Source organism: Phycodurus eques, chromosome 16 (genome assembly GCF_024500275.1).
Source record: "Phycodurus eques isolate BA_2022a chromosome 16, UOR_Pequ_1.1, whole genome shotgun sequence".
NCBI classification, from domain to species: Eukaryota; Metazoa; Chordata; class Actinopteri; order Syngnathiformes; family Syngnathidae; genus Phycodurus; species Phycodurus eques.
Window position 1 is genome coordinate 1,896,615 of NC_084540.1, and position 22,934 is coordinate 1,919,548.

Sequence of the window (22,934 nt, forward strand, 5' to 3'; positions counted from 1 at the left end):
GCATCCGGTCGCGTTTCTTCCGCGCGTTAACCTCATCAAGAGTCCTGGAATATTTGGTGCATTCGTTGAGACGTTTCACCCCGGAATGTGCTGAGTTTAAATGTATTTTTTACATTTATTTCAAATAAATGGAAGAAACAAATTGACATTCTCGTTTCACGATTTGTATTTATTGGAGTAACTATTGGTTGATTCATTAGAATACAGTTAAGAATAAATAATGCAATGACAAAATGTGAATGAATGACTATTTTATTATTCAAATAAAGCGCATGCAGAGTGCAAAGTTCAACATATGTGCAGCCCCATCTGTTTGACTTCAAAATCAAATTTGAGCACAAAAGTTTGCCCGACATTGATGCAGAAGGTGTATATTATTTTGATGATGATTTATTATCATGACTATTATTATTATTCTTATTACAATTAAGATATGAATATTTATTGGAATTTCATTAACATGTAATTATTTATCTGTGTACGAGTTTTATTTCTTATAAGACAATACAGCATTATTATTATTGTTATTCTTTTTAAATGTTATTATTCTTGGGCTCCTTAAAAGGCGCTATATAGAAGTAGTTATTAATAGTTGTAACACTATAATAATAGCTCTTAAATATGTTGACGGTAACTTTTACTCTATAACTTATATGTCAAACTCGGGCCCGGGGGCCAAATGTGGCCCACGATGTAATTACATTTGGCCCGCGAGACCATCTCAAATGTGTATTAGAGCTAGCCCGCCAGTATTACGAATATTACAAAATCCCAGAATGCTTTGCTAGTGTGTCGGCCCATCGGTCTTGACCGGCGAGCGCCCCTTCCCTTTCTGTTGCAGTCGTTAGCGACGATGCTACCGGTCTCCTCATCCTCCTTCTACCAAAATACTCACTATTTCTGCAATATAATATGCATGTTCGTATATGTCTAAATAGTAAGAGTTTGATATGTTTAAATGTTGGAAATAAACAGATGTACATTTCATTGTGACATCAAAAGAGTGCGCCGCCCGGGAATCGAACCCGGGTCGCAAGAATGGGAATCTTGCATGATACCACTACACCAGCGGCGCCTACGGGAGACACGACGAAAAAGTCGGGTAGATATAGAAAACAATTCGCACATTCCTCCAAAGTTACAAGTCGGAAAGATGACGACGTAGAAGTTTGAGACTAAATCCTACGTTGTTTAACGTCCTCGCCGACATGGCCTCTGTCAAATAGGAAGGGGAATTAACATTGCATCAATGTATCTACGATATTGTTTCGTACGTATATTAACGAGCAGTCGACGAGCAACATGCAAAGAAAGTAGTCGTCGGAGTTGTTGTTGGAGGTCGCTTTTAAACGGACATGCTTGGCAGTAACAAAAGTTGGCCACTAGATGTCACTGTGACACAAACAGTGTGACAGTCCAACAGTTGTTCTTTATTTTTTATTGTTTCCCTGAATTGAACAACTTGTTGACCGCGTAAAAACAAGTCTTGCAGCGATTCGAAGATAAGTCTTAAGTCTTAAATGGATTCAAGGCTAAATCATAAATCGTTCCCAGTTTAAAAAATTAGCGGGATCGACCGCTGCGCGCGTCATCCGTATTGTTCCCGCCTCCTCGCGGCCGGCCGTGCGCGTGCTCGTGGTCCTGCTGTGACGTCATCAAAGGAGTGGGGCTGCAGGCGGCGGCAGGTCCGCGAACTCCTCACTCGCTCGCGGCTTCGGACGAAGAAGCTGCTTTGGTGCCGGGATTCCGTTAACCTCACCGGCCGACGAACTGTCACTCTCCAACTGTAACGGGTCGTTTGGGACTTTCTCCCGACGATGATGATGAGGAGGAGGAGGAGGACGAGGATGATGGCGGTGGGGTGCTGACGGACGCCGAGGAAGATGATTAGCGAGGAGAGAAGCCTGCACGGCGGTAATAAGCAGTCGGCCGTGGTGGGCTTGCTGATCCGCTCCCCCAAGAGGAGACTCGCCCAGCTCGGCCGGAAAGCCAGCAATGGGTCAGCACAGTAACTCCCCTCGCATCGCACGACACTCGAAAGAAAGAAAGAGAAAGAAAGAGAAAGAAAGAGAAAGAAAGAAAGCGTGGCTACGCGCTGCGGTGGACGGTGGTCAGAGAGGTTGTCCCAATTCATTGAGGAATTGGCAACTGGTCGATCAGAGCATTCGTCAACGACTTTTTTGTGTGAATCGATTCATCGTCTAGAACTTCGAATGCTCCAAATCCTCGTCGATTTCAGCCTGGCAACAACAGTCAATATTCGCTTGATTTGTCTTTGTTTGCAAACATCTGCTCGTACTTCGGTAAACAGCAATCAGCGATACGGCCGATTCTGATTACACCAGATTTTCGGGCCAAACCGGTGACTGAATTGTAATAATTTATTGGGGGAGGGGGGGGGGGGGGGGGGGAGTGATTCTGTAATCCGTTACGAAAATAACGGTTATCTGCAGGCGTAGTACGAATAACCTGTAAAAGCCTCAGAAGTGATAATCAAACGAGTAACCGTTGGCGCGAATCGGTAGCTCGCCGACAAGTCGCTCTCGCTTTCAAAACGGTCGGCGAGTACAACAGCGCTCCCTCTCTCGTCCAATAAGAACAAAGAAACAACAATATCGGTTTATTCGAAAGCTACGATCTGCCCAGTAAAGTGGGCATCGGAATGCCATTACGCGCCCAACTGAAACGAGATGGCCGTCAGTTTGTGGATGAGCGTAACGTCAACGTAACTGTCCATCGTTGCTCGTTTGGTTTGGTTGTATTTGTATTTGTTGTGTTTATTTGGCGCGCTACTTCAAAAAGCAACCCCCCCCCCCCCCCCACACCCTTTCTTGCGCCTTTGTGACACGAAGCTCGCGATTCTGTGATGGCCCTTTGTGCTTCGCCACGATCTTGCACTCATCGGGACGCCTGCTTGCCACGAGGGAGTCGATCGAGGAGGTTGCCAAGAACCTGCGAAAGAACCACCGCTCGCATGCACTGAACGAGAGTAATGAAAAGTTTGCTCGAAACGATGACAGTTCATATCGCAGTGAGCCTGATACCTGACAGAATGTTTCGATATATGGACAAAGTACAAAATGTCTGCCGGACTTGATGTGCACTTTTACTCGACTGCGCTTCAAATAACCCGATTTGCTGTTTTTGCACTCGGGCCCGAGCAATGACTATTTTTTTTGCCATGATTTTGTGGCACCTTGGTGTCAAGGTACCACGTCGAAGTCAGTTGAAGAGCTTCACTTAGACAAATACAGTATTTTGTTGCCATTTTGTGGCATCTTGCTCTCAAGGAACCATGTTGAAGTGAGTTCAGGAGCTTCATTTAGACCAAAGAAATTGTACTTTACCGCCATACTTTGGAGTATTCAGTGTCCAAGAACTATGTCGATGTGAGTTGAGCTTCATTCAGACAACAGTTATTTTTGTCGATTGGCGTTGAGGAGTTAAATTCCTGACGAAAATAGGGCTTCGCCAGCGTCGTGGGGCATTTCGGTGCCATCCTCTCAATTATAAACCTTTATAGGGCATACATACGCCGCCGTACACGATTGACGAGTATGTTCACCGTTTGAATGTTAAATGTGCTTTCTCGCGCGGCCCAGGTCCAACGGTTCGACCGGCACGGACCGCTCGGCCGAGAGCTCGGGCGTCCGGCAGCCTGCCAAGTCCAAAATCCGGCGTCACAACAACAACAACAACAACAAGCGTCTGTCGGGCGTGTTTAACCGCAGCCCCGACCTAGGCCGCGGCGGACCCTCCACGCAGGACGACCCGGCCGAGTTGTCCTGCCGGCCTGTCGGTGCCCGGCATTCTCAAGATCTTCGGCGGCGACATCTGCCAGGGAGCCAACTACAAGAGCGTCCTGGCCACGACGCAATCCGGCGCCAAGGAGCTCCTCAAAGAAGCTCTGGGCAGGTCAGGATCGCAATGCCAGCGGAGAACGTCTCCAATCGTCTGCTGCTGTGCGAGAAATTCACCTTCTCCGCCGGTTTTCAAAGCAGACTACGCCATATTGTCAAAAGTGTCTTTCGAGCTTTCGGACTGGTCTTCCAATACCCGCAGAATGTTCTTCTGTATATATATATATAAGCCCATAGTCTCTTCTTGAATTCTTTGGCAGCAGTAGATGATGGGTTGCTTTCACCCAAATCACCGAAAAGCAGAGGAAAAACAGCTTTTGAGTTGAAAAAGAAACACGCCAAGCAGTACAGTGACTTCGACGGCAATATTTGTCGCTTTTGTGACGCCTTCAACTTGACAACATCCCCAAAAACAACGGGGAAGCGCTTTCGATGAGAAACTCATCATTTACTGATACTGATATAACTAAGACGACACTGACTCACTGCGCTGCTCGAGTTGCATGTCAGCGGCTTTTCTAACCGTCGCGACACACACTTGCTCCTCTTTATACCACGCACACACATTGTGGCACTTCCCTCTCGCTCATAATTGATGTGATGAGCCGAGACTTTGTATCATTGGTTCGAATCTGAAAGGTCAACAAAAGTTGTGCCTGTCCAGGTACAGTCTGGCGAAAGAGGACGCCAGCGCCTACGTGCTGTGCGACGTGATCGGCCGGACCGGCGCGGGCGGCCCGTGGCGGCGGGAATGTTTCCGCGTGGTGGGCGACCACGAGAAGCCGCTGGTGCTGCAGTCGCTGTGGAAACCCAAAGAAGGATTCTCACGGCGCTTCGAGATTCAGCTGAGGGTCCGCGTGGAGGAGCAGAGCCTCAAGGAGCGAGACACGGTCACAGCGGGTACACGCGACACGCCGGACACACCATTTAGACATAGACGACGCACTAGCGCTCGTCACAGCTCGAATATTATTATATTTGATACGACGGAAACGTGTGCGCACCCAGCGAAGAGGTGTGACTCATTGAAGTCCGAGGCCGGCTGTAAATCCTGGAGCAGGGAGGTTTCCTGAGACATGTGGCGACCACAGAAATGTGTAAAATAGGGTACGCTTTAAATCTAAAATGAACTTCCGCAGTAGATAGTTGTATTACTAAGCCACGATTTCCTAAAAATTCCGAGCCGCAGCCGGAATGTTGGATTTCGGCGAGGGGCACGGTCAGCCCTTTATCGGCTCGTTCGTTGTCCTCCGCTCCGTCTTACCCGCGTCCCTCGTGCAAGGCGGCCACGGGAGAGCCGAGCTGTTCTTACCTCCGTTTACGACGCCGACGCATCCGAAGCCACCGAGCGCCGCTTGTGCGTACGTTCGAGTGATAACCGCGATCTATCGCTGTGCCGCTATCACCGCGCTCCCTGCACCCACAGGAAGTGGGCTTCCGATGAGTTCTGACGGAAAATGAGTTCTACAAAATGCAAATGTTAAATCTGGTTGTCGTTTCTAAATAAATAAAACAATCATATTCTCATTTCAATGTTATTGTTCATAATGAAGTTAATTAGAATGAAATTTATTTGTAAATAATACAATCAATTATCCATATAGTTCATAAGAATAGAATAATAAAAAATGTTCAATGTGTCTGTGAAGTAGTTTAAAAAAATACAATTATAGTCATTCTTATTTATTGAATTCGATCAGATATAATTCATTTATTTTCAGTGAAATGTATTATAAGTAATACAATTATTTGACAGAATAATGAACCGATCAGTTTATAAAATAAATACATTTGATCAAATTGATATAAATAAATAGCAATTCATTAATAACAAATTTAAAAAAATGCAACAAACATTAGGACAGGACCGTTGCTAAACTAAACGTTCTTTGGGCTGGATGAAAGAATAAGATAAGGGAATACCTCGCCCTCTCTGCTCTTCATCTCCATCTCGGTCTGGTCCGTCGTGTCCAGGCATCAACGCTCAGGCGCGGAAGCTTCAGAGGAACCGCTCCAGAGCTACGTCGCTGTTCATGGAGAAGAGCGACGCGGACGGGACGGACTTCTGGAGGAGCCTGAGCGAGATGGACCTGAGCGCCGTGGGCAAAGAGGCCCGTGAGGCTGCGCCGCATCGGGGACCGGGACCGGGACCGGGACCGGGACAAGGGACGCCCTGAGGCTAGACGTGCAGGAGAAGGAGGAGACGGAGAGCAGCGATGACAACGCCACGCAGTACTCCATACATCCGCCCTTTGACTTCCCCTACTTCCTGCTTCTGCAGGGATACAACCACCGACAGGTGACACGCCCGCACGTACGATGTGTAGGCTTAATTGTACAACACAAACACACTAAGTGTGTGCGCGCCACACGCACACACGCATGCGCATGCGCACGCGCACACAAACCCGATTATGAGCAGTGGAGGGTGCGAGAGTGGAGGGGGCCGAGGCCGTCCTATCACGCGACACCTCACCTCCGGTAAACTGAAGCACTTCCTGTTGTGGGAGGAAGTCACGTACTGTACGCGCGAGTCACACGCAACGATTCTCGTCTTTACTTTCGACTTTCAAGCGAGTCGAATTGTCGACTCGAGTCTGACTTGGGTGAAGTCGGGTGACCGGAGCGGCCTCGCCTCGCCCCGCCCCGCCCACGCTCGGTCGGAGGTGGTGATGACGTCGCAGACGTCTGGCCAGTAAGACTTTCCGCTCTTGACAACTCTTGAACCGGCCGAGCCGCTCAAAGTCTTAACGTCGCCGCGCTCGCGTGGCCTAATCCCCGAAAACCCTCCGTGGGATGCGTGGGTGCCGTGCGCACAACGGGACCAATTGGAAGCAATAATTGATCAATAAATGTAGCGGCGTAAAAGTACCGTTTCATCTGAACAAATACGCAAGGAAAAATAAAAAGTACGATGCATTGAAACTACTCCGCCAAGTACAATGTACCCAAAAAGTGACTTGAGTAAATGTAGCACCTCTCACGACGAGCGCTTTACGAGTTGTACTATTAGGGCATCAATGTCAACTAGTGCACTGGTTTACCTCACGAGTAACATGTAGTTGTTCTACTCATGCGGCTTTGCACTGAATTGTCTTGGTGAGGCCAAAGGGGGTAAAAGTACACGGGAAATTCAGCTCGCTGGGAGCATATCGAATGTCGTCCGCTGCACCAAAACGATATTTGTACGCCGCTTTATTCTGCACATCCGCACAATGCAGAATTGTTGTTGTTTTTTTTTTTTTTTCCTCCCAGGATTTCGTCATCTACCTGCTCAGCGGGAGCAGCACAGTGTTGGGCCGCTGCGGCGAGCACCGCGCCGGCGAGGACGAGGAGCGTCTGAAGGTGGACATCCTGCTGTTCGCCCCCGACGTCCTCCCCCGTCACTGCCGCGTGCGCCGTCTGGACTCGGCCGCCGCGATCCAGCCGCTCCACGGCGCCCCCGTCACCAAGAACGGGGCGGTGCTGAAGGAGGAGACGCGGCTGCGCCCTGGTGACGTGGTGGGCTTGGGCGAGCACTACCTGTTCATGTTCAAGGACCCCACCGGTGCGGCGGCGGCGGGACCCCTGCAGACCGAGGTTGCAAGAGTTTGAGAGTTTTCATTGGTTAATGCGACAATAAGTACTGGGTACTAAAAACGTACCGAAAGATACCATTTGAAAAATGCGCGGACCTCGCTAACATCGAACGGATGAACAAGCATCCACAAATGAAATCGTAACAGCCCGGTGTCGCCTCGTTATATCGCGCATCGCCGACTGTGGCTTCGGTGCATTGTGGATTGTTTTTCATATTCTTCAAAAGTCTTCTTGCGCCAACTTCTCCAAACTTTGTACCCGTTGTTTTCCATTTTCCTCTAACAACCTTTCTGCAGACGCCTCCCCGGATGAGCCGACTTTGTCCCGACGCCGCCGCGGAGACGCCGCCCGCCTGTCAATCGCGCGGCCGCCGTCCCGCCGTCACCGCGGGCGACGTAGCAGAAGACGAGCGGGCGACGCTAAGCTACGGTCTGGAGCTGGAGGACGAGGTCCTGCGGGAGATCACGGACATGTCGGAGTCCGGCGGCGCCGGGCCCAAGCTGACGGCCGCCTTCCTGCTCAGCCTCTGCATTCAACACTCGGCCGCCACGCGCGACCTCAAGCACTTCAGACGCCTCTTGCTAAACATCGCGGCGCGCGTACAGAAAGCTGTCTGGGTACACGAACATCTGCAACTTCTCCTCCGCACAGCTCCGCGTGCATTTAGACGCAGCGCAACTTATCGTCGACGACACGCTGCACATTCTACGCGATCATCTTCTACACGACGACACGTTTGTTCCACACAACGAATCATCTTTTTTTTCCTCCGCACACCTCGGCTTTCCTTCTTCACAACGTAACTCTTTGTCTCAGCAGCGCCACTTGTCAACTGCGCAACTCAACCCGTCTTCTACAGAACTCAGCCCGTCTTCGACACAATGCAGCTTTTCTCCGCCCAACTTGTCTTCTGCGCCGCAATCTTGTAACACAACTTTTTTTTCTTTTTGGATGTGCGCTAGGACAAGACAAAGGAGCTCGCGTCAATGCAGACAGACGGGTGAGTGGACCGAAGCAGCGCTTTTCACATTTCCAATGCGCTATTTAGAACGTTCCGGCATTGCTTTCGTTAGTCCACACAAAAAGAGAAGTCGAAGGACATGAAGTTGTTTTGTTTCGTATGGCGACGAGCCTCCCGCTGCGGACGCAAGATCTGATCTCGGGTCTGCGTCCCCTGGCCGCGTGGATGGCCAACGCCATCGAGCTTCTGCTCTTCATCCAGCGGCGCATCCCTCAGCTGATGGCCGCCAGGAGGGACCGCCGAAAGCCAGGTGAGCCGTGGCGGCCTGACGCCGACGCCGACGCCCGCCCGTCTCGTCTGTCTGTCGCTCACGCGGGTGTCACGGCGACAGGTCTGATGGACAAAGAGGAGGTGGCGTCCACTCGTGACGCCTGCGAGGAGGCCATGACGGTGCTGGAGGAGGTCATCATGTTCACCTTCCAGCAGTCTGTCTACTACCTCACTAAGGTCACACACACATATGCGCACTGGAATACCACGCACTTGCATTCAAACACACGCACGCACACGCACACACACACACACACACACCCACGCTCACACACACCGTCACACGTGCGCATGTACATTCACACACACAAACACGCGCACAATGTGTTGAGGAAGGCGGACTGTGTAAACATGCGCACACAATGGAAAGCTCAGCTCACCTTATCTGCAGCGCTCACGGCGGAAAGGCCCGGCAGATAGCGGAATGGCCGTCTTTTCCGTGCGAATGGAAAAACACGGCGGGCGGCATCTCGCAACACTACAGCGCATTTTCGCAGCTGTTCTCCGCAAACAACAACACGTCCTTTTCAAAGACGCGGCGCGCGGTTGTTACCGTTGTCCGACGGGTCGTCGGAGTGCGACTGCGTACGCCGAACTCCTCCGAGCGGGTCTTCGCGCGCGCGCGCCGTTCGACTTCCCGAAGGTTCAAAACAATTGTCCGACGTGTCTTGATGAGATGAGCATTTTGGATTCATTTCAACTTTATTATCGTTTCACGTGTCCTAAGTGGCAGTCGAGCAAATGCAAATCGTATCGAGAGTCGATAGCATACAATACAAACGCAGCCACAAACAAATCTCCCGCTCTCACCCCAAAAACCTCTCACTTATAATACCAAAAAAAAAAAAAAAAAAAAAAATGGCAGGGCACACCCGAAAAAAGCATCGAACACCCCAAAAAATTCGAATCTCGCCCAAAACATTTGCGCGCACACACAAAAAAAAACCCTCACTCAGAAAAAAACTCTCACCCAAACCGAAAAAGGTGATCTTACTCGCCAAAAACTCGCACACACAGAGGAAAAAAGTTGAGTTGTTATGTGCGAGGTTGTTTTTTTTTGTGTGTGTGTGTGGGAGAGCAATATAATGTGAAAGTAATTTTTGGCCTGTACCGCACGTCATACCTAATTCTGATGTTAGCATTTAAACTGACTCATTAGGGTGCGACCTCATGCTTTTGTCCACACGCACACGCACGTTGTGGGCTTTCCAGAGAGGAAGCGCGCGCGTGTAGCAGCGGAAAGGAAGGGAAGGGAAGGACGACTGTTTCATTTCCTGTAAAAAAGTGTCAGAATGCGCGCGCGTCACGCCGAGAAGGTGGAAGAGTGAGGGGGGCAAAAAAGTGTGACTATTGCGTGGACGGGGGCTTTGCAGCCGGTGTGGTCTCTTGAGAGCGCCTCGTTGTTGCGGTGTGGAAAAGAGCCGCCATTTCTTCATCCATTCCAATTTTTCGAGGTTGTTCGCGAGACTCTCGTCTGTGCCGTGTGACTTCTACAAGTCCTATTTATCGTCACTTTCCAGGGGCTTCAGGACCAGGCCCGAGTTCTAGCGCCAGCACTCAAAATGTCTCCTCCGTCTTGTTTTGGGCAGAGCATGTACTCGGCTCTGCCGGCCGTGCTGGACGGCAACCCGTTCTCAGAGAGCGGGCACCTGCGCGTGCCGGACGGTCTGAGCGGCGTCCTGGAGGTCCTGAAGGAGGCCCTGCAGCTCTTCACCTCCTTCCAGGTGCACGCCGACATCTGCCTGCAGCTGTGCGCGTACCTCTTCTTCTTCATCAACGCTTCGCTCTTCAACGCGCTCATGGAGAGAGGTAGCCAAGCGCGCCATCGTTGACGCCGCTCGTCATCAAATGGCTCGAGTTTCACTCAATGACTTCCAGAAGTCATTGAGCGAACTTCAAACTTTCTTTGTCTGTCTTTGCTAGTGACATATATTGACCGGGAGAACAATTCAACGCTCCTCCACCGGACGGCAGTATTCGGTATTCCACAGAAGAATATTAAAATTCGTGTTAAACTAAACGGGCTCAGGTTAGACTAAATGGAGACAAGCTAATCGCTATTTGAGGGCGCAGCGGCGTACTCTAGCGACTCAGGAGTCGAATTTGTTCCCGGAAAATCATTGAAATGCCGCGAACGTGTTTCAAAATGTGTTTTCAAAGAAGAAAAACTGAAGAGTCCCGCCGACTGCGAATAGCGAAAATCCAGAATTTCTTTTTGCGGTTTTGCGCCGAGAGATTTTTCCCGATGTTGAAATACGTGCCTCGGCTCGGCGAAGGCCGCGAATTGTACTCGCGCCCGACCGAGCGGAATTTTGTCATCGAGGCTCGGTGGCCGGCTTCTACCGGTGGTCCCGAGGGGTCCAGATGCGCGCCAACCTGGACCTGATGATGGACTGGCTCCAGAGCATCGGTTTGGCCGACGTGGCCGCGGACTTCTTCCAGAAACTCTCGGCGGCCGTCGACCTGCTAGCCACGCCCAAAGAAACGCTGCTGCAGGTCAGACCTCCCTCCCCCAATACTTTTCCATCACTGCTCTGACACTAACAACAGGGCTGCAAAAGGAGCGTGCAATATGTTCGCAAATCAGACCTTAACATGGAGCTGAAAGCGGAGCAAAACATTTGAAGCTTCGGAAACGGAATTGATTTGATATGCCCGCGCGGTTGAAAAGTATATCTTCTCTTAGGATTTCTCTTGTAAATACTTCATTTGCGTCTTCGGCAACACATTAGAAGCACAGTAACGTAGACCCCTTGGGACCACGGCTGTCAAACTGGTGGCCCGGGGGCCAGATCCGGCCCGCCACATCCTTTTGTGTGGCCCGCGAAAGCAAATCAAAATCACTAATTGTGCTCTGGGGAGATATTTGCAAGCGTTTTTTTTTACCCATCCCCCTTTGAAAAGAAATGTAATAGTTGCGAAACGTGTATTCATAGGCCTCTGATTTCAAAACGTGTTCTTCATCAATGTGTTGCGTGTACTGTAATGGCAGTATATGAGGTAATCTTTCATTTATGTGGGGCCAGAGTCGTGGCGGCCGTAACGGCCATGTGGCCCGTGACACCCCCGCCTCCATTGCGAGTGCAGCGTACGGATGTTTTGGAGCAGCGGCGGCGGCGGATGTGGCGCAGAGCAGCGCAGTTATTCTGGGACGCGGCCCTGCCGCGTTCAAACATAATCAATGGTCACATGTTCCGGTTTGCGGTGAGCGTGTGTGAGACCGTTGCGCGCGTCGCGTGTCCGCGTGTGTTGTGTCGCTGAGGTTTCTGAAACGTATTTGCGGAGGTTCCCTTCAGCGGACCGCGATGGTGAGCTCACCGCCGTGTGGCCCCCAAGCTCAACAACGGACATAAAAAAAAAAAACCCCATTCAATTCAGTTGGTTCAACACGCGTGTGTAGTGAAAGCAGGCATTCCTTGAGCGGGCACACACCCTCAAAAAACAAAAACAAAAACGCTTCTCGTTTTAGAAGAAGACTGCGTCAAGTGTCAGTGTTCCTAACAAGTTACACAGACAAGCACTGCTGGTGGAAATTCGGCTTGGATTTTCTTTCGATAAAAAAGCTCAAGTGCATTTTTGGGTGCCTCGTTTATTTCCAGCAACAATTTGATTCTCATGACAAAGTCCATCCCTCTCAGTGTCACCTTCAAACATTGGAGAACATTCGCTTCCAGCATGTGGATGCTCACTTCAAATGTGCTCCACTCCAGAAGCGTGGAGATGACTCAAGTTTGCTAAAGCTATGCGTCTCAATGTGCTCCCGGAAGCTTCTACAGCGGAACGTTTGCTTCATGCCTCTCTGTTTGCTTCCGGTGTGTTTCGTGTCCTTCCAGGAGCGCGTGTAGATGAGAAGTTTTGGAGAACAGTTGCGTCACGTCTTCGACGTGCGTCCAAAACATCTCAAGTGTTTACTTTGTGCGTCTAAATACGGGACGTTCGAAGTGTCTCCAGAACGTTTGGAGCTGAGAAGACGTTTTGTCGCTTGTGCTCGCAGGCGTCGTGGACTTCCCTGAAATGTGAGTTTTCCGCCTTAAACGCGGCGCAGCTGCAACACATGCTGAGCCGGTACAGCACCGGCAAGAACCGACCCGGAGGCTGGACTCCTGGACCGGAACACGCGGACGCCGCCTGCAGGACGGGTAGGTCTGGCTCCAAACCCGGAAATGCACTTTGAGCAGCGTATGAAAGCCCGTTACACAAAGCCGTCCTCCGCGAAACGGGCCCGAACACAGCGCAGTTTCTGTTCTTATGCCATTTCGTTGGCATAAGAACAGACGTTGAATACGTAGTTCAACTTCTACCGGGCTTTTTTTTTTTTTGGAGCCATACCTGTGCTTCTACCACTTGTCCTGAGCGTTCGTGTGTGTTCATCTAGCGGACATTTTGGAGAGTTTTGACCAGCACCCACCACTCATCCTACCGAGCAGGAGCTTCTTTTTGGAAGAAGCCCACCAGGACCCCACCCTCCTGGAGCAGCTGGCCCACCTACAGCAGGCCATCAGACAGAAGTCCCACGGGGAACATCTCAACCCACAGGAGGAGGTAATAGGTCCATCCGTCCATTCTGTACACCGCTTATCCTATTCAGGGTCGACGGGGCGCCGGAGCCGATCTTAGCCGACTTCGGGCGAAAGGCAGACGACGCTCTGAACTGGTCGCCAGTCAGGCGACCGTTCGGCCTGACATTCACAATGTCGCCGAGCGGGAACGCTGAACCCGAAGTCAGGCAAATGTACCACGGCACCGTCAGTGACTGCCGATAGGTCATCTCAAGCTACGCATCTGCTGTATCTTCTGAAAGCCATTGAAACATTTGTTCCATAAACCCGAGATCAAAATGACAACTTTTCAGGGACAAAAAAAACAACAACAACAAAAACATGCCATCTTGCTTGAGTTTCCAAACAACCACTTCGTTCAAGATGGTGGTGTACCGTTTTTTTTTGATACCCCCATTTGCTATTGGATACCTTTGCGCATCGACGCTCTTCGATACAACACCACCCCAAAATGACGTTAATCGCTAAAATGCAGAAAACCAAAAAGCACCAATGCATTAGTGTCACCACCATACAAAAAGCCTTCGACTCGACAAGAGCAAATGCCTGTGTTACGTCATCTCCCCAAACTTTTTCAAAGGTCAGCGTTGCAATCAACGCAACAATGAGCTGACAAAACGCGTTCACGTCGCCGATAGGGTCGTAACGGTATTTGTATTCCTCCCGAACCGTTCCGCATAAACCTCTCACTGGTTCCTGGCCTGCAGTGCTGGTTAGGGCACAGTTTTGCCCTAATAGTGGACACTTTTGTGTTGTTTTTCCTTGCAGTGCGACCTCGCTAGTGCACGGAATCGTCTTGCTAGTGAGGACAACGAGCGGACTATCACGCGGATAAACGTCTTTCCTTTTCAGATGGTATCTGAGGAGCGTACGTCAGCGTCTTCCGCAAGCTCGTCCCCCGAGCGCCCCCCGACCTCGTACCCGCAGAGCCCGGCGGCAGAGTCCGCCAGCGAGCCGAGCGTCGGCGAGGAGGTTCCGACCCGCGAGCTGAACGGCGCGGAGATCCGCAGCTTCCTGCCGGGACGCGGCCGGCGGGACGCGTGCGACCAGAGCGTTCCTCCGGACCCCTCCTGCCTGCTCACGCCCCCCGACACCCCCCAGGGAGACATGGAGGCCCAGGTTCACCACAATAACAAAGGTAACGAGCAACCATGTAACACACGCGCACGCGCACGCATAGCGACTTTTGGAGGCAGTTGGTGACTCCAAAGAAAAGCGCTTAGTGCTTCATCTATTCTGGCCTGTTAGCGTCTTCCAGCGCCACCTTTTGACCTTTTTTTTTTTTTTTTTTTTGGGTCATCAACTTAAAAGTTTTCCTCTGGTCAACTTTGATGAGGTCAGGAGCGCCACGTTTGCTCAGGGAGGACTGTATTATACACCAGGAAGGACAGACCGTAAGGCATAATATTATGAAATTAAAGTTAAGAGGAAATCAAGTCAAAAACGTTGCAAGAATTACCAGGACAAAGAAATATGCAGATTGAAAAATAGAATCGAATAAAAGATATAAAAATGTGCAGTATTATTAAACAAAAGTTGTATTTCTCCTAGAAAAAGGCAGTCTTACAGGGAAAAAAAAGTTACATTTTAAATCATATTAGTGCTGACTTAAAAAGGTCCAACCTGCTATTGTGACACCCCCGCGCGCGCGCGCACACACACACACACACACACACACCAAGCCCCCCACTGTGCTGCTTTAAGCTTGAGGATTGACTTGATCTGAAGCAGATGTCTTAACTCTCATTGGCTCATTGCTTACTCTGTAATTAGCTTGAGCAAAAAGCACTTCATTATTGTCTTCAAGTAGTAACGGCATGAAAGTTGTGGAATTGAGTTTCTTTCCTTTGACTTCTTATCATCCCTCGAGGAGAAATCCAACGCGCACTCCGCTGTAGACTCAGTCAACGTAATAAGAACTTTGAATCGATTCCCGATTAGATCAGAAACGATTGTTGACGAACGCCCGGCGCGCTCCCATCATGCTTTGCGGGCTGGCTAAACGTTATTTAGAAAGTTTGCTAATCCTTTAATCGCGGCCAAGAATTACAGCGAGGCGCTGAGGTCAGGACAGAAAAGAACGGCGACGGCCATCCGTCAGGACAATTTACAGTCCGCTTGCTGCCTGGAATCTTAATCGGACGTGTGCGCCTTTGTTCACGCAACCTCCACTCGCTCCATGTCTGTGCGTGTGTGTGTATTCAGCATTCTGGGAAAAGCAATGCAGGGGGTGCAGCGGGAGCAGGTCACTCTTGTTCAATTCGACTTTAACTCGTTTTAAGACGCCGAGCTTGAAAACGGCCTACGCGCGGCATAAGTGTCTTTGGTCGGAGTTTTGTTATTGTTCGTGCTCCGTTTAATAAATGCAAACGGTTGACAATTTAGCATCTGTCTTGTATAAGCGCTTCAAATTGGTGAGCAAGCTGGCAAAATGTGTATTTTGATTTCGAGTCTCTCGGAGTAGCGTGTCATCGAAGTTCGTCTTTGACGGACTCCTGGAAAGGAGCGTAAAACAGCTGCTTCCAAGCAAACCAGCAGACTTGCTGTGTCTTTGCAGGCGCGGCCACTCGAGACCTTTTTGTGGCTTTACGCCATCGGATTTGAAGCCGGGGTCTCCGAACCGGAAGGCAGACGTGCTTAACCGGTCAGCACTGCGCCGCCCGTGACAGACATCGATCAAAATTCAGAATGCTGCCAAGATCGCACTGGCTTTCTGGGCCGAATCAAATGAGCCACGGAAACGGCCAAATTGTCCCTAAATGGCCACCTTAAATCAAAATGGCTGACTTGTGTTTTTCCAGCGTGGCTCCTTGAGACATTTTTGTGGGTCTAACCAAGATTCAGGTTGCTAAGTCAAACTAGTTTCAGTGACTGAATTTCCCCCAAAACGCAATTGACTGACTAGTCGCGTGCCCCGACCAAATTTAGAGTCGTCCACCTATTTAGCGGTCGCTTCAAATTGGGGAGCAATTGCACAAAAACTGTACGACAATTGAAATCTTAAGGCCAATATTGGCCACTTTGATATTTTTGATTGACAGAATCAGATGGTGGACGTGTTGTCGATAAAGAAGAAGAAGAAAAGTGTGACGACGACGTGTTCACAGTGGAGATACACCGAGGTCCTCGCGGTCTCGGCTTGGCATTGGTGGACGGCACGGTAACCGCTTCCGCCGATCGATCGCTTCAATTTTGCCGATATGCCCCTCACTCTTATTTTGCGTGAGCAGAAGACATCGCTGAGGATGAGCGGAATCTACGTCAAGTCGCTTGTTCCCGACTCGCCCGCCGCTCGGTGCCGACGCCTCAAGACGGGAGATCGAATCCTCGCCGTCAACGGTGTCAGTCTGGTCGGATTGGATTACAGCGTGTGAGTACACCCGTGTGGAAATATAACTGCGTGCACGGAAAGATCTGGAATGCAAGAAATTTTTTCACAAAAATCTTATTTTCAATTTCAATTTTGTATTTATTTTTGTTTTTGCTTAAAGCAAGTGTGGTGTGCAGTCTCCCTCTATTGGTATGCAAAAGAATTACTGAATTAATTTACTATAATCCAGTCCAGTACTTTTAAATACATTTGTATTTCATCTTTTGGAACACATTTTCAAGCATGCACTTTAAAAAAAACCCAAAACTTTTATGTTAGATTTTCATTTTCCTATATTTAAGCGCAATGGTAATGTTCAAACGCTATGGTCCTCCCCACCCAAAAATGCAAACGGGAGAATCCGCGAATGGCAAACTGCTAATATTCGGTATGAAATCCCTTTTGGTCTACAGTGGCAGGGAAGCGATCCGCTCTTCGGGCGACTCGCTGAGGCTGCTGGTGGCCAACATGGACGCCAACAAGAGCTCGCAGACGACCAAATGTTGAACGGGAAGTCTCAAGCTTCCTTCCTGCTTCCTGTCTGCAAGTCTCTCCAGTCACCAAACCTTTTTTTTTTTTTTTTTTTTTTTGTATCTTTTCAAAGTTTTTACTGATTTATATTTATAAAGAAACTTCGCTATTTTCTCATATTTATACAATTCTTCAACATATACACAATAAATACTTAATATTGAATGTGTGTGTGTGTGTGTGTGTGTGTGGCGTGTCGGGAAAGTAGCAGGGTGTGTCTGCACCACTTTTTATTTTTGAAATCGACTGTGACCACAAGTGTGCACACAGGAAGTCGTCCTGGTGACTTCCTGCAAAGATCCAAATCAAACATTTAGTGTTCGGGCGCCCCCTGGTGGCCGTAAGCACTATTGCAAGCAGCACAACGCCCATTTGAAAACCATTTACAATTGTGTGTTTGCTTTTATTTCCTTCCCACTTTTTCATTCATAACCTGATTATTGCGACCTGTCGTCGTAGCGGTTAACCACGCGTCTGCCTACAGGTCAAGGGATCGGGGTTCAAATTTCATCTCCACCCTGCCGTTGTCTTCCTTTGTATGTGCTCTGACACTGACTGGCGACCAGTCCATCGGAAACCCTAATAACGAAAATAAAAAATAATAAGAAAATGAATAGATGGGAATTTGGTTTCCAAGGTTACAATTTGTGTTTTAACGAGCAACCTCAAATATGAATGGAAAATGAAAATACACAAAATCAAAAAGTAACAAATTTGAATACTTTGGACTTTACCAGATTTCCACCTGTAACTGGTCTCCACTTTGGCCCAACCAATATGATTTTTTTTAAGGCCGATTTTGACAGAATAAAACTCTGTTAACTGGTTAATTGATATAAAAAATATATCATGAATTCTCTCTTGTTCCCTTGACGCTAACGACAAAGATAGGAATTCCAGGCATTTGATTGCTTGACGATACTTTGTCCTTTAGTAATTAACTTTACAAAATAAAAAATTGGCAAGAATCAGCACTTTTTTGCCGATTTTTTTTTTTTGGCGAGGGGGGACGTTTATTTAAATATCTTATATATCTTCATATTACGTTACAGTGTGTTAACATAAATAATAATAAATTTGAAAAAAAAACTGCAAATTTGAAAAGGACTAATATCGACAGATTAAATAGGGAATTCATCATTTATTCTTCCTTCCTCAAATAGAACAATCAAGTACTACTAAACAATGCAGATAAGCAGTCTGAGATGTTGGTCATAATTGGAACACAAGACGTTCACTCCTTTTTCACATCATTTACTGGTATGTGTGATCGTAACGAAACGTAGCAGCAACGATGCAACTTTGCTTGTTCACCAAAAACAACAATTATTCTCCATGAAGACATGATTTTAAAAATGAAAGATCTTTACTCTAAAGGGAAAAAAAGTACTGAATTTGATCTAATGTTAACACCAGAGGTGAAAATGTGTGTTTATGATGGGATGGCGACGTGAAAATGTGTGTTTATGATGGGATGGCGACTGTGCGGAATGCGTATCCTAGTAACGGCCACAACAGCGACGATAACAAGAATGAACTTCTGAATAATAATAACAGTCTATGTGACCCTCATCAACGTGTCACCTGAAACACAAACACACAATTACTCAATTATGCACGTGACAAACATCATAAAACACAAAACACAAACACGAGGTGAAAGTGTACCGTAACGTTAGATTGGCGTTGACTGATGCGCAGGTGCAGGCTGCCTTTGATGATGTCATAGGATAGGGAGTGTGGTCATACAAGGCCCCGCCCCCTGAGAAAATTTGCATTAGAAAACAAACTTGAGAACACAAACTTTTTTCATTTTGTTTACATCATTTAAGTAATCTGATGACTTACGTGAGATTACTCCGGAGCGCCTGTGTTGAGTCATGTGACTCGACGTTCAGTCGCGTGTCAGTGACGTGAGCGGTCGCCTCGTGTCACCTGACGCGACGCCGTGCCGCTCGCCAACTTTTCCTCTGGCATCGCACAAACACTCACGTCAACGCAAACATACACATACACAAGTAATATCACACGAACACACGCCAACTAAACGCAAACATACAAATGATCACAAACACACCCACAAATAAACACACACACCTGTGTGTGTCCTTGACGTTGTAGTTGTTGACACTTGGTCATGTTATGTTGTGAACATCGCAGCGACAAGTTGTCCTCGTTTAGCGCGCAACCTAAACACATGTCGAACACGCACACACAAACACGTTAAACACGCATGCGCACACACACACACTTCATAAAACAAACACGTTAAACATGCACACACAAACAAATGTTAAACGCACCCACACGCATGATTTAAGCGCACACATACACGTTACACGTTGTGCAAGTCCACAGTTCTTTTCCTGATAAATTGGCTTATTTCTGATGTCTTTTCCAAGATGTCACATAAAGAAGCGGTGTGTTTGAGGTGCGTCTCTAACTCGAATGTTGTCAGTCAACCAGAAGCTTCCAACGAGATGACATCATCGTCTGGGGTTTCCCAAATAGTTTAAAGGCATAGTAATATTACTGTATGTAAACTTCTGACTTTGAATAAAGTATTTTTATTTAATGAATGCAAAGTTCTGGTTTCTATTGTGTCAAATGTGAAAACCACATGCAAGCACTAACACAGATACACACGCTAAATGCACACAGACAGGTGGTACCTGAGAATAGCGAGCACGTGTAGTGGAAATATCCAGTGCATCCTTTGTGTGAACATCCCATAATAGCACCTGATCGCTGACACCAACAGCACATCTGAAACAGGAAGTAGAACTCATTAGGAGAAAGCGACGGCATCACGAGCAGACGAAGGTCAAACGGGAAGCGGCGTTGATCGGAGAAAGTGCGTTGGACTGACCGTGGCGCGCGCCAGCTGTTCCGCCTCCTCCAGGCCGTACAGGTTTCCTCGGACCAGGAAGACTTGGCTGCTCCACACGCTGCAGTCCGAGTGGACCCAGCGCTCGTCAAGGTGGCGCCGCAAATTCGGGAGCGCCGTGTCAGTGTCACGAGAGTCCGATAACTTGGCGAGCGAATGCGACATGGGAAGGTACGGCCCGTGAAGGTCGCCCAGTCCGTTGGCGTTGGCCACGTGACCGCACAGGCAGCACAGCGGTTGCGTGGCGTCGGAGCCGGTGCTGAAATCGGTGAGCCGACCCAGACGAAAACACGAGGTCTTGGGGATGACCCCGGAAGAAGAGCGGGCGGCGCTTTGTTTATCGTGCATGACGTCCTGGTGGTCCTGACGGTTGACCACCGTGACCTCATTCCGCTGCGCATTCGCGCGCTGCCGAACTCGCACAAATGGACAAAACACGTCCGACGTTTTCTTCTTCTTCTTCGTTGGTTCTTTCGCGGCGGTGCACTTCAATTTGATTTCAGGCTCCGGCGGCGAGAAAAGAGACGATGGCGGACACCACGCTCTACGTTTCCGCCGTTGCCTCTTCACCGCTCTTTTGGCGGATGATGACAACTTTTGCTTCGTTGAACTTATTTGAGCGTCGGCTGATTTGTTGGTGGCGCGGCGCCGGTGAGAGTTGTCTGATTTGTTAGCGCCACGATGTTGGTGAGAATGATCAGATTTATTTGTGGCGTGGCGTTGACGAGCATCATCTGATTCGCTGACGTGGTGTTGAACCTTGCCAGTTCTGTTGGCGGCGAGGCGCTGGTGAGAGTTGTCCGATTTGTCAGCGGCATGACGTCGGTGAGCATCATCGGTTTCTCCGGCTTTGTGGCATTGACGAACGTTATCAGATTTGTCAGTGGTGGGACGTCGGCCATCATCGTGAGATTTGTTGCGGGCGCGGCGTTGGCACGAGTCGTCCGATTCGCTTTTGGTGTGGCATCGACTAGCGTCGTCATCGCTCGCATACCCAACGGTGTCGTCGGAGTCGCAGTTTTCGTAGTAAACGCCCACCGTATCTTTCTTTACGCTTCTTGCGAGACGGTACCGAACGGGCCAGGTGGGCAGGGGCGCCTGCTTAGAGGATGCCCTGATTCTGTTGCTGCGCTTGCATTCGACTGCCGCAGTTTTGTCCTGACTTCTATTTGGAGGAAACGTTGGTCTCTTCCGGGTGACGGGAACTTCTATCACATCGCTGTCGTCGCTCGACATGTCCGTGTGCGAGAGCACGCGGCCGGCGGGGTCGGAGCGGGTGCCGCAGGTGCGGGCGAACCGGGCAGTGTCAAAGTGGCTGGCGTCGGTGTGGTCAGCACTGAGGTTTGCCAGGAGCACGATGGGTCTGGCGTGATGCGGCGGGATGTCCGCTGAGCTTTCCGACTCCTCGACTTCATCCTCCTCTTCTTCCTCCTCCGATGACGTGTCGCTGCTCTGCGAGGTGAGATTCTGCGCCCGCTCACAGCATCCCGGCGAGGACGGCGGGGGCGACAACGGCTGCGCGATGGGCCGCACGCCGTCCGCCACGAAGGAGGCGCAGAGCAGCGGCTCCTTGGCGGCCGCCAGCAGCACGATGACATCAGAGCCGCTGTCGCTGTCGTCCTCGCGGCTGGCGTCAGCCTGGTAGAAAGAGGGACACCACAGGTCGCCGTCGCGGTACACGCCGGTCGGGAGCGCGGCGCTCATGTAGCTCGGCTCCATGCCAGCGCCCCCGTCGTAGCTTCCGGATCTATACGACGAGTCGATGTGCAAGCCGGCCGGATGTCTGCGGTACCACTCGGGCTTGGCAGCGAGGTCCGATGCGGGGGCGTGGTGGTTCCTGGTCCTGGGCGCGGCAGAGAAGCTCTTGGATAGGTCCACCGCCATGACGGACGGCTCAGACGGGACCGCCTCCATCACTAAAACACAAGTTGGGTTGTTCTTTGGTAGTGCGGCCATTTACATCGCAGAGGGAAACATTAACATCTCTGTTGAAGTCACATTTTTAGTTATTAAAATATCATATTGGCAGCATGCTGGAGAAGTGGTTAGCATGTCGCCCTCAAAATTCTGAGGTTCGTGGTTCAAATGTGAAATGCTCTGGCGTTTGCTTATTCTCTTGCGGGGGGTTTTCAGCCCTTTATGTACTCTTGACATTGGTGACTTGTATGCCCCTGTGACTGACTGGCGAGCAGTCCACTGTTTGTATGTGTCCTGGCATTGGCTAACGACCAGTTCCTGGTCTACCTTGCTTTTCGCTGAAAATCACCGAGGATAGTAAACTCCACCTGATTGTTCCTAATGAGAAGAGGTCTAGAAAATGTATGGACCATATCAGCTGACGTCACATAATACAACGCTTTATGAGCAGCCTTAACAAGCTGACGTCACATAATAAAACGCTTTATGAGCCGCCTTAACAAGCTGACGTCACATAATAAAACGATTTATGAGCAGCCTTAACATTTTAATGAATTAAGTGGAAATGTTAGTCGGGATTACCAGTGGCGGCCCCCGGCACGGGCGGAAGCGCTCCCCGGCCACGAAGCTCTGCTGCCGGCTCAGCTCTCGAAGATCAGCAGGCCCAACCCGCAGCATGCTAGCCGGGAAGCTAGCGTTAGCTAAGCACGCGTCGTCAACGTTTTTGTCGGCGAGCCACGCCAATACATAACGTACACAAATACAAATGTAATATGGATAACACAGCGTTGTATAATGTTACTTATTTGAACGTGTTGTTGTGACGACAACTGTTCATTTTGGAAGTCAAGTCTCACTCCAACACACAACGACCCCGGGAGAAGGAGTGTCGTTTTCAAAGTAAGAGTTCAGAAACGAAGACTTGACACAGAATGCAACA

At 49.4% G+C, this 22,934-nt stretch overlaps 2 protein-coding genes and 1 non-coding gene across 3 annotated transcripts; 1 reads left to right on the forward strand and 2 right to left on the reverse strand.

Annotated features, from left to right (window-relative positions):
• Positions 1–1,004: 1,004 nt before the first annotated feature.
• Positions 1,005–1,075, reverse strand: trnag-ccc (transfer RNA glycine (anticodon CCC)). The gene has a single exon. It is a non-coding gene; the product is annotated as a tRNA-Gly (tRNA).
• A 591-nt stretch (positions 1,076–1,666) lies between these two features.
• On the forward strand, positions 1,667–17,355 carry LOC133414770 (ras-interacting protein 1-like). The gene is given in 20 exon segments (XM_061700378.1): positions 1,667–1,999; positions 3,603–3,792; positions 3,794–3,915; positions 4,525–4,760; positions 5,835–5,977; positions 5,979–6,022; positions 6,024–6,159; positions 7,116–7,439; positions 7,736–8,056; positions 8,402–8,439; positions 8,571–8,710; positions 8,792–8,907; positions 10,320–10,539; positions 11,054–11,226; positions 12,725–12,869; positions 13,106–13,272; positions 14,058–14,427; positions 16,331–16,449; positions 16,520–16,659; positions 17,073–17,355. Coding segments are annotated over 20 exon segments (3,354 nt in total). The 5' UTR covers positions 1,667–1,883; the 3' UTR covers positions 17,167–17,355.
• On the reverse strand, positions 16,125–22,849 carry LOC133414772 (uncharacterized). The gene is made up of 7 exons (XM_061700382.1): positions 22,577–22,849; positions 20,060–21,993; positions 19,863–19,956; positions 19,288–19,379; positions 19,039–19,160; positions 18,859–18,952; positions 16,125–18,774 (listed from the first exon to the last, which is right to left on the reverse strand). The coding sequence occupies exons 2-5, from the start codon at positions 21,989–21,991 to the stop codon at positions 19,122–19,124; spliced, it is 2,157 nt and encodes a 718-aa protein (XP_061556366.1). The 5' UTR covers positions 21,992–21,993; positions 22,577–22,849; the 3' UTR covers positions 16,125–18,774; positions 18,859–18,952; positions 19,039–19,121.
• Positions 22,850–22,934: the final 85 nt, after the last annotated feature.